Source organism: Pseudochaenichthys georgianus, chromosome 9 (assembly GCF_902827115.2).
Source record: "Pseudochaenichthys georgianus chromosome 9, fPseGeo1.2, whole genome shotgun sequence".
Lineage (NCBI taxonomy): Eukaryota > Metazoa > Chordata > Actinopteri > Perciformes > Channichthyidae > Pseudochaenichthys > Pseudochaenichthys georgianus.
The window spans coordinates 36,384,060-36,402,290 of NC_047511.1; the positions used below are offsets into that span (position 1 = coordinate 36,384,060).

Below are 18,231 nucleotides of genomic sequence, written 5' to 3' on the forward strand. Positions count from 1 at the left end.
TCATTGTATATTAAATGATATCCGACTTTTACATTGTGTTGGCTATATGGCCCTTCATAGTGTTTATATGACGAGTACATAGATGTTCATTTTTTTAAATATTTTTAAATATTTGATGTTTATGGTTTATTTTCTACTCTTTTTTGTTTTCGCATTATATGCAATGCCTGTGATGAAAACATTTCCCAAATCGGGATCAATAAAGTAAATCTAATATCTTGTACACCTACTGCCACAAGGGGGACTACTGTACTCATATCCAGTAAAAACTACTGAGATGTTATACTATAAGTAAAAGTTTCAATACTAAATTGAAAAAATACTGTTACAAGTAAAAGTCCTCCATTCAAAATATGACTTAATTCAAAGTATAATTGATTTGATTGATTTTGGCATCAAAATACACTTGAAGTACCAAAAGTATAAGTACTTGTTTAGCGTAATCCCCCATTTTACAGTCATATTATGAAATAACTGGAATATAATTATGAATGCATTCATATGTTCATCACAGCTGCTGGAAGACCTTATTTTCATTACTTTATATACTGCATCTACCCATATAATAGATGAATTATTAGTTGATTTAAAATGTGTATTAGCTAATAATCTGAATATGTAAAGTAACTCAAGCTTTCAGAAAAAGATAGTGGAGTGAAGTACAATATTGGCTCCAAAATGAAGTGGAAGTTAAAATTCAAAGTGTCATTGAATAAAAACCCTTGGTCAAAGTGCCTCCAATTTAGACGCAGGTGTGGCCGAAATGAACAGAACAAATAGATGTGGCCTACGGGTGACGATAAATGGCCATTTAAAATACGTTTTGATTAAATGAAAGGCTTCCACATTTATATATATTCTACAAATGATGTTGTCTAACTGGATAAAAACACCTATATTGTATAAATTAACCCAGTGTCACAGTATTATTGTTAGTTTAGTCATTTCCATTTCATAATTTGTCCACTAGATGTCAGCATTAGTTTGATAATATTGACCACAGGGTTTTTGGGCATGTCCTCACACTGACTCAACGACCTGGTTTACTGAGAGCACAAATGAGGTTAGACTGCCTTATTTATGTGTTTGCACAATTTTACATTGAAATGATATTGTTTTATTCAAATAATGCATAATTGAGACTCACATTTGGATCTCAATGCAAATGCCTCATCATGTAAGTACAGTAATGTGAAGCCCGGCATAATTTGCTCGAGAACATAGCTTTTATTGTATTGAATATATGTTCAAAAGCAGCACAGTCTGCAATCCCTGCTTCTCCAATTAAATAACATAATTCACAGGGCATCATTTGGCAAATATTTCTTCACATATTTTCACACTTATGGACCTTTCAACATACAGCTCAGTCATTCTATGACTGGCAGGCCCTTCACAATAATATACACAACTTTATTCTCCACATACATTTGATCACCTCCATAACATGGATGAGAAACTTACAAGAGTGATACATTCACATTTTTACTCAACAAAAATCTGAATATTGCCATAATTATCTGCCAGAAGAATTCACACAAAGAAGACAAAGTTGAGCACAAAAGAACAGAAGTTTTCTTACATACATGCACGTTTTTGCACACACACACACGCTCACACATACACACACACACACACACACACACACACACACACACACACACACACACACACACACACACACACACACACACGGAGTAGCAGGTGAATAGTGGTGTAAAGCCAAGGACACATAGAGATACAACAGAGATACAGTAGATGGATGTATGGCTTGGACAAAGAAGGAGACACATAACTCGATCAAGGAGCTTATACACGTATAACCCAGAAGTCCACCAATATCAGCTTTAATATGTACATTATTTACACTCATGCACCCTATACTCTGCTCTACACAAACAAACACACACACACACACACACACACACACACACACATATGCTCGCTCATATACACACACACACACACACACACACACACACACACACACACACACACACACACACACACACACACACACATAAATACAGTGCAGCAATAACCCAAGTACCTGAAACATACCAGGTAAAATCATGTATCCCCAATATAACACCACAGGTAGATCTGTCACCAATTAAGGTTTTATCTCATTCAGAAAAATACAGATCAATACTTCTGTTATTGATAATACTTATTCTTGTTAATCTAGCATTGGATTGCCACTGAGCTAAAGTCATCATTTTTTATATCAGCACATTTTATTAGATCTTTTTGCTATATCTTTGTTCCAAAAATACTGAAATCATATGGTATTATGTTATATATATCTAAATAATTTCAATTTCAATTGAAAATGTTAGAGGTATTTTTGACACTTTCAAAGTAGCACTGGTCTAAGATCATTATCTTTGCAGTATACATTGAGGTTCCAATGTTAAAAGATAAGGTACTTAACAGCTAGTACAAGGTAGGTCATGGTTTCAAACGTAAGATTATGGCAAAAATAGATTTTAGACACAAATGTTGGTAAAACAGAGCTAAAATGTGTCATCTGGTGTGTTTGTTTATCTTCAAATGTAAGCATCTGAGGATTATTAGTTTCCTTCGGAGAATCATGGTTGACACCAATTAGCTCTCATAACGAGGTGGATCTTATTTACATTATTAATTTGTAGTAATTCTCTGTAACTTACAACATTTGATCATGTTATGGTTCATTGTTACCTATAGGAACTATTGTTTGTTTTTTCATTAGCATAGTACGCTGATCTTACCTAATACCTGTATTATTTTAAATGGGGATGTTTAACAAAGGACACTCGCAAATGGATTCACACCCAAATAAAATCGTCCTTATATTTCACATATATACACACAGAAATTGGCATGATTATTTAACGTACTTTCTTCCTATTCAGTTTCTGTCTGTTGTCTGTTCCTCACAACCTTTGGACACCACATGCCTGTGGGCAGACTGCTGCAGTTAAGGAGAGGCACATTTCAAAAAAGGCCATTCAGTATTTTAAAAGGAAGTAGCGTGACATGTCATTATCAACGTCACTGCCACAAGCAAGGTCCAATAACACAAAACGAAATCAGAGGGAGAGCTCATCAGAGAGCCTTCGTACAATAATACAACACATGGATCGGGACCTGGAGTAACAACATTTGGATTAAATTCATTATTCATTATTTCAACTTCCACAATAACAAAAAGCAGAAAATAAAATTAGCTACCTCAGATTCAAAATACCACACAATTATTAGTACCAGAAAATAAAGTGTTTCAATATGGCCTTTTTGATTCTTTGTTGGGTAGGTAATGCAAAGGGCTTGGCATCATACAGAAGATATCTATTTTGAAAAGGTTGCAGATGTCAGAGTAAATGTCATGTCAAGCAAAACAGTTTCTTGTATAAGCATAGGGAAAAGATGTAGGTACAGTACATGTGGGTACCCGTCTATTTTAAGAGATGTTTTGCACACATAGTTTTGAACTATGTGTGACTTTAATTTATTGGATATTTTATTATTGACTTTCTGCACACCGTCTACAACGCTTCCTGTGGAAGAGTGTTGTGGCGAGCCAGCTGTCGTACAGCTGTCATGTGTCCGCTCTGTCTGATCATCTATTCCCCACGTTGTCACACAAGGTTGGCTGTGCTCATTACAGCTTGTTTTTCACTTTTCTCCCCATCTGGCTTGTCTTAATAAGACTGTATCAATATTAAAAGCCTTGAGCCTTAACCATGCAGTTACTCCACACAAGGTTATGGCTGCAGCTGGAAAAGGGCAACCAGTCACTGCAACAAAACTCCACCAAAGTTCGCCCAAAACCTGAGCAAACACTCAGCTCTGTCTGTGAAATCTCCTAAAAATACATTCAGAGAAAGGCTGAACTTAGCATTGACTAACTAGGAATTGATGTAGATGCATATGATCAATGTAAAAACACACTGTGAGAATGGTGGGTTCAGCTTTACCCTAGGTACAGTAGAGAATTGCATGAATAATGTTAAGATATGTGTGAACCAAGCCATTTGCATTCCTTGCTCAACGCTCCCTGGGCTTCCTCTCGGATTCACCCAAGTTCTATTCAGGTTTTCTCCCAGCTGATGGACGCCAAGCTGGTGTTACATGAGGACATTCGACTTGGTGTCAGGCAGCCGGAGTGCAACCAGGCCTCCCCCGACGAGCACAGACGAGGCCATGAGGATGGGGATGGACTTTGTGATGCCAACAAGAGAACCGAAAATCAGGTTTCCCAAGACTGCAGCCAGCTTGCAGAGAGCGTTGCAGAACCCAAAGCCTGTTCCTCTGTGGGGTGGAGAGCCGGGGACAGGAGGTAAAGGGAGAGAAAAGAGATAGAAAGGTGTTAGAGTTGACTGAATCACCTCTTTTTTTATGATGATCTCTTTCCACTACTGCATGTATGTATAAGTCCATAAACGAGTCTCAACAAAGACGTAAGTCAGTATATACTCTTGTCTTCTCACCTCCTGCTAGTCGGGAATGACTCAGTGGTGACGACATCCAGGGAGTTCCAGGCAGAGATGCTCAGGCCGTTGTAAAGGCACAACATAAAAATCATCATGGACTCACTGGTGCCGAACCACAAAAAGAAACAGCTGATACCCGAAAGCACCATGGAGCCACCTGAGAGACAAAAAAACACACACGAAGCAAGAGTGAAGCAGCAAGAGTTAGTGCAAGCGACATTCGTTTGAACAATGTTCAACTGAATTATAGGCCTAATCAAAATTGCCTCTCATACGCAATGATGGATGCCACATCCATACCATAAATCATTCCAACATCCCACAGTCAATGTGAAACCCAATTACTCAAGTGCACACATGAAACATGAACCTCCCTCTTCGCTCCGTTCTTACCTAACATGGACAGACGGCCAATTTTGTCCATGAGAAGCGCGGACACGATGTTGCCGGGCAGAACAGCCAGCGTCCCGAGGAAGTTGATGAAGTAAACCCAGTAGGCACTGTAGTCATCATCAAATGTCATCTGGCATCCTTTCTTGTTGTGAGTGAACGTGCTGTTGACTACCTCTGTGCCATCTATCAACTTGCTTTCATCAATGTCTGACAAAGAATACAAAAAAAGACATTTGGAAATAATAAGACACAGCCAATCACAACGCAGTATATTGTCATCTTGTTTCACAGATGTTTAATCATTTTTTGTTTCACCTAGACACAATTTAACCTGATGAATCTGAGAATCAGGAAAGAAAAACCTGTAGCTGTATAGTCGTGTTGATTTAGAAAAGCTAGGAATATTTAATACTTATATCTCACCAGTGTTGTAGAAGAAAGTATCAATGAAAGTGCAGTTACGGAAGAAGGAGCCCACAGATTTCACATCATCAAAGTAGCAGTTACGAAAGGTAGAGTCAATGAATGTGACAGACCTCAGCTTCATATTGATGAATCTGAAATCAAAAAAACACATTTACATCCTGTTTGTACGTACTTTGACTGTAAAACAGTTCATATACTGTATCCACAAGTTGACTTGTCCTACCGGTCGTTGATAAAGAGTCCGTTTTTGTGTATCTGGTTCTCCAGAGTGAAGTTGAAGGTGAAGTCTTCAATCCGTTCATCGCTGTGTATCTTCACTTTGGAGGCATAATCATCTGCCTGAAGGTGTTTGATGACATCAGGGAACCAGACTGACAGACCATAATACCTGCAACCACAACATATACAGGACGTTACAAATCTGTGGATACATGTTGAAGAATCTTGATCTGAGGTTCAAACACTGCTTTCAGACGCACTAGAAAACACCAATAGACACTTGTGGTTTCTCTTTGATTTCAGAGAGTGTTTTGTGGATGTTTTTTAAATCTCTAGCTGCTTTCACTCCCTCTTACTTTTTCTTCCCTCTGAGACACCAATGGAACAGTATTGATCCACAGACTTTGTTTCATTTCGAGACCATGCGACTTCTGCACAGCACAGGGATCAAGATGACAGAAATACAATGTGGCCGCTAGTGCTAATATCAGACCAGGCAGGGAAATTAGACTTGACTGATTTTTCTCAGACAGTAATGGGATCAACAGGAAGCTCACCCGAATGACAGCGTGAACCACACTATGGCCAGTCGCGTCATGTTTTCTTTCATAGGGTAGTTGAAGCACTTCATGAGATTCAGATAGATCTAAAGAGAGATACGATGCAGATTAGACTTCATGTGTTTCAAAAAATACATTTGGTTTTGGGGCAGTGAGTGAAAATTAACTTGCCCCGTGTATTTCAGTCTTTATCCTAAAGAAACACTTGGAAACTCGGTTGCGAGACTCTGACTCCATTTCCACCAATTCATCCAGCTGTTTGGGTATTTTGATCCTGTTTACCTGAGGAAGCAAGTAAAAGAGAAAAAGATGATCACAGTATCATACATTAAGTGCATTCGACATCCATTTATTGACATCTTTGATGGTTTGGAGCATTTTGAAGGATGTTACTTGAGTAATTTTTTTATTTTCCTTAGTTCAAACGAGATTGAGAGCACACAACTGTAATAAAAATCATTGTAAATAGTACATGATCAATTGGAGAAACACGTGTTGACTAAGAGGCTTTCCCAAAATGCAGCTCACGACGCAAATAAGCCTGAACGACACAAAACGGCTTTCAGAACCTTCATAATTCAGATTTGATCCTGCACAGTGAAAGCGTTAAAACCTGTCCCAGCGGTGGCAGAACATAAGCCTCTTTGCTTTTCCTTAAGCATCAGGAAACCCGGCCAAGACAGCGCACAGCAGAAGCAAACACTCACAGTGAAGACTTTCTCCGGTTGCCCACGCGCTCTCATGTTGGTGTCGTGGATCTGTTTGAGGATCATCCAGGCTTCATCATGCTTCCCCACCTGACAGGAGGGAAAGAGGGAGGATACATTCATGGGATCAGCAATGGTCTCGCTTAGTCAAGGACAGCGACACATCCGCAATCACATATATGACTGTACAAGAGTATATTCCTTTGATTTCTCCAAGATGGGCCAAAATCGTTTTACTTCAAAGACTTTTATTATGCAGCAGCAGTACTGTCACAGATATATTTTTTAAGACCTGCTCCCAGAGTTTTATCACTCACACCTTTTGATCTCATTTAACATTGGATGGTAAATGTCCAAGAATACTTAAGACTGATGTATTTAGGAGATTCAGAAAGGAATACGCGCGGACATCAGGGGACAATGACACAGCACCATGAGGCTGCACTATTGAAGATACAGCTATTGCAGCAGATTCATGAGAGATGAAAGAGAACTATCTTTTAACCGGTAATAGATAGGGGAAATGGCATTACCTCAAGGTAGAACCTGGGACTTTCGGGCATGAAGGTAAGAGCGACCACCGCACACACACAGGGCAGAGCACAGACGACCACAAACACCCGCCAGCTGTGAAACTGATACGCCGAACCCATGCTGAAACTCCAACCTGTAAACGATGGCACACAACAAGAATTACAATCAGATCGAAGACATGGGTGAGAAGAAAGTGAACATTTTTAAATATGTTTTCTCGCAAACGCTGCTGCAATGGTATTGTGTTCAATGTTAATATAATGTGCTGCATATGTCTGATGTAATCTTATTGAATGGAAGCTTTTTGATGAGGCGGTTAATCAGATGTGGCATATTGTTATTGTTTAGTATTTAACATGTTTGAAGCACAGATAATGTTAATCAAAATATTGACACATCAAAGTGCTATAAGACTTTTTTTCATCTAACAAATTCTGCTAATTTGTAATTAACATGCCATGGTACTTTTTAAATGTTTGGATTATTTAATATTAAGGGTTAAAGCCCTATTTATTTTTGCATTATTTGAGCCACCTCTTTATTTAGCTGATATGTTGGTGCTTTACTCGAATGCAAAACCTTCAAGTATTTCTGTAGCCAGTCCCAAACTCACAGGGAATAATCAAAGCATATATTGTTACATGATATACGTTTTGACGAAGCAGTGGCTAAAACATATTGAGTGTAATGTAAATACTGTCCCTATCAGAGGGGGATCTGGGCCACTTGGTAGGCTGATTTGTATGTGTGCTGAAATGATATGAGCAGAAATCGTACTGGGAACACAAAAGGGCTGCAAATAAAAGATGGCTTTTAAACGAGAGCAGCAGCGAGCCGGAGCAGAGTGATGTGTAAGCTCGGAGATGAATGGCTCTGCTGAGGGAGCTGAGAGAAGTGCACAGGGACGGGTTAATTGAATGTGTAGGAAACGAATTGAGTGTTTTCTGCTAAGTCAAATCTTGTTGCACCTGATCTCAGCCCGCAGGCAATCTCCCAGACTCATTAATCATTGTAACGTGCACACAAACACACACACACACACACACACACACACACACACACACACACACACACACACACACACACACACACACACACACACACACACAGAGAGAGACCTATACAATCTCACAAAAGGGGGAGATGCACACAAATGCACATTCTCAAAAATACTTGCATTGATGGAAGGAACCACATCAATTCATGATTTAAATTACCATATGCAGATTACATTGTCACGACTAACATAATGCCATTACGACAAATCCCACCCACACATATAGTATAAATGGTAAAAACACAAATACACATACAAAATTACACATCCTGAAATCATCCTTTTCCTTATGCAAAAATCCTTTAAAGCATTTTTCCCAAAACAACCTTATGCATGGTTGCCTGCTACATTTGTTATTAAACTTAAGCATTTTTTACATACCTAAAAGAAAATAGCACCTTATATGACTTTAAATCCCTAAAGAAATATTACAAAAAATAAAGTATTGCTGCAATTTTAATTTGTGGGAGAATATTTAAAAATAGTTTATTTTCGTGTCATAAAGAAATTCTTTAAATCAGAGGAAAACTTAAGCATTTAAATACATGGCAGGAAATGCTATCGCTAATGTACAATGTATGTGTTGCTTTGTGTTTTATGCTCTCATTGACATTTCTTGGAAAGGGGTTGCTGTGTCAGTCGTGACCTCCCACGTTTCTCAACAGATCGTGCTTCATGGCGATGCCGCTCCAAAGGGAATAGCACCATTATCTAGTATCAACAAGCGTAGGAGGGGAGTCAGGGGGTGGGAGGGGGTTAACGCTAATGGTTGTGCCAGGAAAAGGCTGCTTGGAATTAATCTCACAGCATATTAAAAATACGGCTTTGAAAGCAATGCATATCAACTGCTAAAAACAATTATTGCCATAGGAAGTGGGCGTCTGTAAGTCGTCTGTAAGTCGTCAGAAACGCATCCCGGAAGAGGCCAGAGGGATGGAAATGTCTCCTTGTGATTGGGTTTCACTTTCAAGGTGTCTTTGACTTGACAGTAGGAGTCATAACTTGGAGCCTGTGTGTATTCCCGATTTCTCTGAGTCACTTTTATTTATCCCCCTGCTCTTCTCTGTGTCTGTGTTTGAGTGTGCCTGGAGTGATTCAGAGTAGGAAGTGAAAATGTAGAATAAAGTGAGAGAGGAGGAGGCAGAGTAACAGAGAAAAGGGAGGGAAGGCGTTGTTCAGCAGTGATTGCCTTTTCTACAGAAATGTAGCACGGCGTCCTGCCCCTCAGGGTTACTGTTTCACCCATACCATTGGAAATCTCATTACAGGGATTATGTATATAATTGACTAGATCTATGGATGACTGATTCAGCAGTGCTACACTCTCCCATGCCTAGATACTGGAGAGAGAGAGAGAGAGAGAGAGAGAGAGAGAGAGAGATAGATAGATAGATAGATAGATAGATAGATAGATAGATAGATAGATAGATAGATAGATAGATAGATAGATAGATAGATAGATGGATATATAGAGATAGATAGATGGATATATATATATAGATAGATAGATAGATAGATAGATAGATAGATAGATAGATAGATAGATAGATAGATAGATAGATAGATAGATAGATAGATAGATAGATAGATAGATAGATAGATAGATAGATAGATAGATGGATAGATGGATAGATAGAGAAAGATAGATAGATAGATAGATTGATTGATTGAAATATGCCAGAAAAGGCATATTTTAAGATTAAAGCCTTTTTAAAGTTTCCAGTTTTGTGTTTATGCTAAGCTAAGCTAACATGCTTTTGGCTTCAGATACATACACTTTTACACATGTAAAAGTACTATCATGGTTTGCAGAAAGAATATATAAAGATATAATTCCTTAGTCTGCTTGAAAGGCATAATGTAGTACTAGCAGAGGAGTACCATTTAATTGACCACGATGTGAAGTCCTCCGGGGGGTATTTAACAGGTTTTTTTAGAAGGCATTAAGTGGATAAATGAGAGCCGTAATGGTGTATTAAACACCAGTGTTGAGGCACTCGTATTATAACCCATCACTGATACCTTTATGTCTTCCTGCAAATACATAAAGGTATCTCTGCAGGAGGCATTTGGGCCCACACACTGTAGTGCTGTTGGTGGCAGGCACTGCAGCACTTTAGGGAAAACATAAAAACCACTGGTGAGCGCTGGAGTATGTATGCGAGACACGTAGTTCCCACTGAGAGAAAGAGAGGCAGAGTGGTAGTGAGTGTCAGAGAGAATAAGAGCAAAGTAAGGCCACTACCATCCCTTCAATACAATATCACCAGATCTGACAGCAGAGTTTCCTCATGAAGACTCGTTCTGGTTTCAGAGGGTTATTTGAGTCCTTCAGCCATGTGAGCAGATCTACAGCTGTGTGTGCATTAGTGCATGTGTGTATGCATCTATTTAAGTAAGTGAGTTGTCCTGAATGGGAAACTCCATGATTAACCATTCGCTTGTTCCCTTGTGCCATTGTGTGTGTGGTAACTCAGAGGACCTCTTACAATGTCAGATGTGATTGCCTTCTATTTCCCTTGAAGAAGACCTGTCATCATCAATAGCACCCCCCCCCCCCCACCCACCCACACCACACACACACACACACACACACACACACACACACACACACACACACACACACACACACACACACACACACACACACACACACACACACGCGCATATACACACACACTCAAACACATTGTCTCTCTCCCAATGACGTCACAGCTTGGCTAAAGCATGGTCTGGTCATAAATCACCGCTAGCTGTAGCTTTGTCCTATTAGAGCAAGGAGAAAAACCTAATTATGCTTGATCAAGAAGAACACTGCAGAGACAGAGAGCTGCGAGAGAGGAGAGGTAATAAAAGGAAGGACAGAGTTAGTCAGAGAGATGAGATGAGTACCATCCAGGATGAGATGGGGGGGCAGTAAAAGGAAGGGAAAGCAGGTTAAAAATAACAGGAAAGAAGTTTAAGGAATAAGGGCAGGAGAAAAGGAGAGGACGAAATCTAATTCCCTTCTTTATCTCTCTTTTCATGACGAGTGCAGCTGATGCGGTATTGTCATAAATCACAGCTCTCTCTCCCTACAGACACACCCTCACCCATGCATCTGCTCTGTGGTATCCATGCGTATGTTCATCTCTTAACCTCTGCTTCGCACAGCCTGCAGCCACTCACAGCCATTAGATGATTGATTCCCATAGCAGAGAAAACTAGCACCTCAACCCACAGTAACAGGGAAGCCTTACATTGTCTACAGTGGTTCTCAAATGGGGGTACGCGGACTCCTAGGGGTACTAGGGTACGTTGGAGTACGTGAGATTTATTTTATGATAATGAAAAAACAAACATAATTAATGCATGTAAACAAACTACTCATAGTAGATTAACTACTTTATTCAAAAGTTTACAGTAATTCTGGATAATAAAATGAGAAAAGTAAACGGGGTGCTCTCTTTTCCTCTCCCTCTCCTGACAGCCCGTCAGTCTCGTGCAGCTCGCTGAACCTGTAATAAGTGACCCGTCAGTAAAGAATACATATATTTATAACTAGTTTAGCTAGTTCCAGAGTAGATTTACTAGCTAAGTGTGTTAGGTCTAACTCTTCGTGTATTTTGGTCCGCTCACCGGTCCGTCACAGCGGCAGAGCTGTGATCATGCAGAGCTGCGTGTTCTCCGTCAGCAGCAGCTGATCTGATCTCTGATCTCTCTCTCGCGTCCGGTTATACTTCACTCGCGTATGTCTAAGTCTATCAGATCTAGGTAGTTCTAGTTAATTATATGACTGCCTACTTATCAAAGGACACCTAAACAATAAGCGTTGCTTGACAACGGCTTGTGGCTGCAAAGTATAGCGCAGCATTATGCATATGTTTATATGAGGGGTCAAAATCCCATGCTCATATTTTTTCTTCTCTTCATTCCCCACGCCCCAAAATAAATAAATATACAAATATACCAATTTTAGGGAAAGTAACGTAAGTTTGAGCAGTGTGGGTTTTATATTAACAGAGTTACACATATTTCAAAACGTGAAGTGTAATAACTGCAGGTTGCCTCCCTGTCAGAATGACAAAGGTCCTCAGTGAAGCACAAGCCCATGTTTCTCACTACATTGTTAGTAAAACTTATTAAAAAGATCAGTTCAATGAAACTAATGTCGTCTTAGTGTTATTGCATGATGTTAAAATTGGTTTTCCATGAATTTAGTGATGATTGTAAACATTTGAAATATAGCATTTAAGTGTTTCTCAGTTACAATGTTGTTGTTTTAATAAATCAGACACTGATGGTACAAGGCTGTACCTCTTTATATAGGCATTTCTTCCCTAACAAATAGTTTTTGCGCTGATCAGGGGGTACTAGGCGGAATTCTTTTTTCAAAGGGGGTACATGATTGAAAAAAGTTTGAGAACCACTGGTCTAACCTGTAGTCGGGAGCTTCGCATAAAGTCACATTGCCAAGCTTGTTATATAACTTAATCCTGTTACGGCCTTTACTTGATACAACTTTTATACAACTCATGATTGCCCTGTTTTCCTTTTCTGTAGAAAGCACAAGCCTTGAAACTAGGTATTACTATATTTTCTGACCGATACACTCACCATAGTGTGGTATGATGGCCCAGGCCATAGCGGAGGCATATATCTCTCCGATCATCCAGAACATACACAACCAGCTGAGGTGCTCTCCTCTTTTCTCCCTGGACAACACCTCTGAAAAGAAGGAGAAAACGATGGGCACAGCACCTCCTATCCTGCAAGAACCAGAGAACATGGGAACATTAGTGGGAGTAAGGCAGAAACCAGGACAGAAAGTTAACTTTATTAGTCTTTATTTATTCCATTTTGCATTCATGATTGTGACCCATTTGTGGTCAAGCATGACAAATCAAACACTGCCAAAACAATATTGTAATTGGATTAAATGTAAAAATTGTTATTCAGCGTTTAAAGTGTTTTCTGGATTGTTTTCCATTTTAATAGAAAAAAACAGAGGCTTCATTGCTAAATCATCAAAGGAGACCAATTCAGCAACATTTAAGCACGACTAAGCATATTTCTCTCCTCAAACTTAATACAAATAACATCCTGAGAGCCAGTTCCTCATAATTCAGAGGCGCAGGTCGTATTGGCAGCTTGAACAACCTTTTCAATTACTCTGGAGGTCTCGAAGGAACGGCACAGATGCAATTACTGAATTAGCTCTTAAAGGGACAGTTACTCTGTCAAAGAAGAGGCTATGATAAATCACCATCTCCACCATGTGTCAATGTAGTAAGAGGGTACACGGTCTGTCTCTGGTGGAGTTTTCATCATTACACACTCAGACACAATCTGGTTATTTAACAGATTATACGAAGATTGAAAAACTGTATATTGAAATGTCTTGTCTCTGGCTATGACGTCTTATACTTTAGCTTGTTATAGCCTTTACTGCTCTGCATTGCAGGAATGATAAATGTACATTGTGACAGACAGATATATCTATAGTAAACCCTCTGAAAAAGAAAAGTCAGAAACTACGAAGCCTTGACAGTATAAGGAAAAATAGATAGACAGGCCTAGAGTATATAAACACTCCTAGTTTCTGTCCAATCACTGCTTTAGCCCTGATGCACATTTGAACATACAGTATGCTGTAGATATTCAGATAATGCAACCATAGCGTTCCCACAGAAGGACATTTTTTGAGCTGCCTTAGTGTAAATATTTGACCTGATATTTCAGAAATGAATTAAACTTGCCGTCCTCCTCAACCCATGAGGACTTTTTCCAGAAACTTACCCAAAGCCTGCAAAGACACGACAAACAAGGAACAAGCCGTATCCCTGGACAAAAGAGGACAGGAAGGCGAAGAAGCCGTTGGTGGACATGCAGATGAGGAGGCACTGTCTGCGGCCCACTTTGTCAGACATTCCTCCCCAGAAGAACGCTCCAACCATCATCCCCAGGTAAACCACACTGCCTGGAAAATAGGAGGGGAGAAGGATATGGTTTTTATTTGCCTTGAAATACTTTACCTCACATGTCTTCTTGTGCATATGTTTATGAGGTTGTATGTTTTGGTATTGCCAATGTTTAGGAAGTTTCTTATTGGTCACTTAATGAGGATTATCTGAGTGCCAGTCTTCTCGTTAGGATTTATCTGAATCACCTCCTGCACTTTTCTGTGGGATTTGCTAGATTATTTTAACAAAGCTCTTTGGGGACATCATTAATTCTGCAATACATGATATTTGTTTGGCCAACAGGGAGCAAGACAAACAAACTGTGAACACAGCACTGATATATTATTACCATGAAAGACGTAGCAAACATCTGATTATCTATATCGAGCATCATAAATAGTATTTTGGAGTCATGTTACTGGCCACCTCACATGTGCCCAATATGTCTCTTTGTTACAGTTATGTAAAATGTTGATTATAAGTTATTTAACATGGCTCCGAAAGTTCTCTGCTGCAGCTAATATCTTTACCTTTTTATTCTTGTATCATATCACCATTCACCAAAAATATGATTCTCATTGAAGTGAATAGGAATAAAACCTTAATGTCTCCCTCTAAGTAGTAAAGTGTAAGTAGTACTGACTCTTAGCCAAGAACTATTTTAGGAAATGTGTCCTCTAAATGTACCGCTGCTGGCAAACTGAATTTTAACGGGGCAGTTAGTTCAATGACATATGGGATGTGATGATACACTTATAGATGGGGATGCCATTTTAAAAAGAGAGAAATAGACTGCTCTTAGATGTAATTGCTATATCAGTCTAAATTATTTAAACACACACATTCACAAAATTACATAGACCAATTACTGTACAATTTCTAAATGAATATTAGGGGTCCTGCTACAGTAGATGCTACCAATTGGAGCACTGCCACGGACTATAGACAATGAACCTGATACCCTGTTTGAAAACCCTAGGGCCCCGGTAACACTCTCTCACGTTGACAAGTAAATACAGTGTGTAAAACAGGCTCTGATCAATGGGGAGACAAATGTGAACGATAATGCAGGCTGACTTCACAAAGGGGCTCTTTTAATTTCTCTCATCACAAATGGGATCAATGCTCCAACAAAACAACATTGATTTCTCTTACTGATCATCGTGATTGTACTCTGTGGAGAGCACCCCGTCATTACTGCTTTAGTCTGTGTGGCACTGCGTGGTGGTGAGCATCCTTCATGGACATGCATCGTCTGCTTAACACTTTCTATAACACCCATGTCTTCAATGCATTATAAATATGCCTTTAACACACTTTAATCTACTTACAGCACATAGTATAATTATAGTTGTCAAAACACAATATACTTAATGATTTATATCAAGCACTTTATTATGAATTAAGGTCAATTAATTGAATACTACATAATTGCTTTTTTGCAATAATGATAGTGTTTTAAATTGTCCATTGTTGTAATACATTGTATTGCATTAGAATCCCTATTTAAATGCACTGTATCCTCCTGGGACCCAGTGTAGTGGACATTTTGTTAACATGCATCTCCTTTTACTCTTTTGAGATACTCTATCAATCCCTGATGTGCTGTACAGAGGACATCCTGGTCTTTCCAGTGATATGTCATTGGTTAAAATTGCATGCTGGGAAGTTCCTCTTTCTTTTCATCCAAAATGGCTGGCATACGAAAAACAAAATTGTATAGAAGCAGGAGGAGAAGTCAAATATTGTTGAATAATTGTCATTTTTACCATGAAAATCATATATATTCTTGTTTATTAACATGTGAGGAACTATATAATTAGTTCTGAAAGCAATTAAATAATTCAAGTTTTCAAATAACAGCCCTTTTATAAATGTCCATTCTAGTGGACGTCAGGACCATCTTCATGGACTTTATGACTCAATATTTTTGCAGGAGACGGAACTGAAGCAGACATTTTCTCAGAAAGTTCAGGGAGATTAAGATTTTGAGCTCTCAGATGATGAGAGAGATGAGGCTTTCACACTTGGGATAGAAGAGGGTCAAGAAGAAGGGGGGGAAAGATGCAGGATGCTCCATGAGCACACAGATAGATACAGAGAGACAGATAGGGACGAGCTGGAAAGACATGGCCCCCTGTGGGCCGAGAGTAGCACGTATGTCTTATTGTTGTTTTTATTTTAAGTGGAGCCATGAAAAATGAGAATTGCCTCAGGAATGCAAGCTTTGTTTCAATGAGCTTGGTCAAATGGAGACCACATCCATAAAACTATCAAGATGACCCTACAGCCCGTGCCGACTGGAGTCAATGAGGTACTTTCCCAGTACATTGACTACAAAGTCTTTGAAGATCTGGAAAGATTCACCAAAAAACAAGCTAGTTTATTGACCAAATAAACAGCAATGTTCAGATCAATTACTTATTCATGTTTTAAATAAAGGTGAATGTATTATTGTATTAATATCACTCTATAACCATAATACGTTACATAGTCCATCTGTTTTTTCAAACTAATATGGTCCCGACGTCCTCTACAGTGGACATACTGTAACATCTTAAAATAAAATAAAATAAAAAAAGTCTAAATTGCAAGATGTTTTTTTAACCCTAAATAGGTAGGAAATCACAAAAAAAAGGAAATATGAAGACACTTTTTTTCCTCGGGTCCCAGGAGGGTATTGTTATATTAAATTACTCTTAGTAGTCTAAAGTAAAAATTAAGTTGTTTCGTGTTGTTCTTCATAGATGTAAATATAATTTGTTGCACTTCACTTAAAGGTAGGGTAAGGGTAAGTTTGAGAAACCGGCTCGAGATACACTTTTTGTTATATTCCATGGAATGCTCTTAACATCCCGATAGCAGTGAATATCTTAAGTGCTTTGACAACAAATCCATAAAGAAATGTAATCTGTGGAAGCCGTAGCGCGTAAAAAGTACAACCAATCATTTTAGCCGGCCCGGCTAAAGTAACTGGATGGCCGACCTGCCTGTCAGCCTTCCATCTGTGCACAAACTTATCTCGTGCCCTCATTGGTCATGTGCGCGTTCATGTGTGTTGGAGGAGGGGCTCTGTAAGGAAGTGGCACATTTTCTCCGGTTGTGTATTTTCAAATTCTAGCGCACTCGAGCTGGTTTCTCCAAAATTACCTACCCCACCTTTAAAGCAAACAAAGTAACTTATGATTCACAATATAATGTATTATAACTATAGGATGAGTATAACACTATGAGCATTGCAACAACAACAAAAATGAGTGTTTAGAAATGTCGATGTAGTATTACCATTGTGACACTTGTCCTTCTAATAATGCATTAATAGACATGGCTGGAATATAAAAATGTTACAGAAATGTATGTTTGTAAGTTGCTCTTCCTTGATAATATTAAAGCAATGTTTTGTCTGCATCCATATCCAGACAAATACAGACACCTACTCCTGGTTAAGAGAGGATATTTGTATTCATAGTTCCCAACACAAAGAAGAGAATGTAAAAGTTGCAGTCATATATTTAGTGATATGCCTCAGCCGTAGGGACACTTTGTTCATCCCATTACAATAATCTTAATAGCGAGATGCATTTCCTTTCTGTAATGTCTGCAGTCAGGTCTCTGCTCCTCTGCTGTGAGCAGATATCTGTTGGACTCTCTCGCTTCAGGGGTCAAAACCCAGCTATCTGTCACATATGGCAGCCATCTAGATACTTCCCCGAAGGTACCATAAATTCAATTCTAAATTTAACGGAAGTCTTCAGTTCATTTCTGCTTCATTAAGAATAGGATAGATACACAGGGCAGAGGGAAACACCCACTGGCCACCCATTTAATTGTCATACATCCAAACATCCAGAGGCTTTTTTTATTTAGTTTCAGCACTCAACTTTCCACACCAAACAATAAACAGTTTTTTTGGTA

The 18,231-nt window shown here is 39.0% G+C and overlaps 1 protein-coding gene across 1 annotated transcript in view; it reads right to left on the reverse strand.

Annotated features, from left to right (window-relative positions):
* Window positions 1-1,207: 1,207 nt before the first annotated feature.
* Window positions 1,208-18,231, reverse strand: part of sv2ca (synaptic vesicle glycoprotein 2Ca) — a 37,933-nt gene continuing 20,909 nt past the window's right edge. Inside the window, exons 3-13 of the mRNA XM_034090250.2 lie at window positions 14,153-14,333; window positions 12,971-13,122; window positions 7,317-7,450; window positions 6,784-6,873; window positions 6,248-6,358; window positions 6,074-6,162; window positions 5,521-5,685; window positions 5,295-5,428; window positions 4,872-5,078; window positions 4,476-4,635; window positions 1,208-4,296 (exon numbers count right to left, since the gene is read on the reverse strand). Coding sequence (XP_033946141.1) covers window positions 4,113-4,296; window positions 4,476-4,635; window positions 4,872-5,078; window positions 5,295-5,428; window positions 5,521-5,685; window positions 6,074-6,162; window positions 6,248-6,358; window positions 6,784-6,873; window positions 7,317-7,450; window positions 12,971-13,122; window positions 14,153-14,333 — 1,607 coding nt within the window. The 3' untranslated portion in view covers window positions 1,208-4,112. The remainder of the gene's footprint in view (window positions 4,297-4,475; window positions 4,636-4,871; window positions 5,079-5,294; window positions 5,429-5,520; window positions 5,686-6,073; window positions 6,163-6,247; window positions 6,359-6,783; window positions 6,874-7,316; window positions 7,451-12,970; window positions 13,123-14,152; window positions 14,334-18,231) is intronic.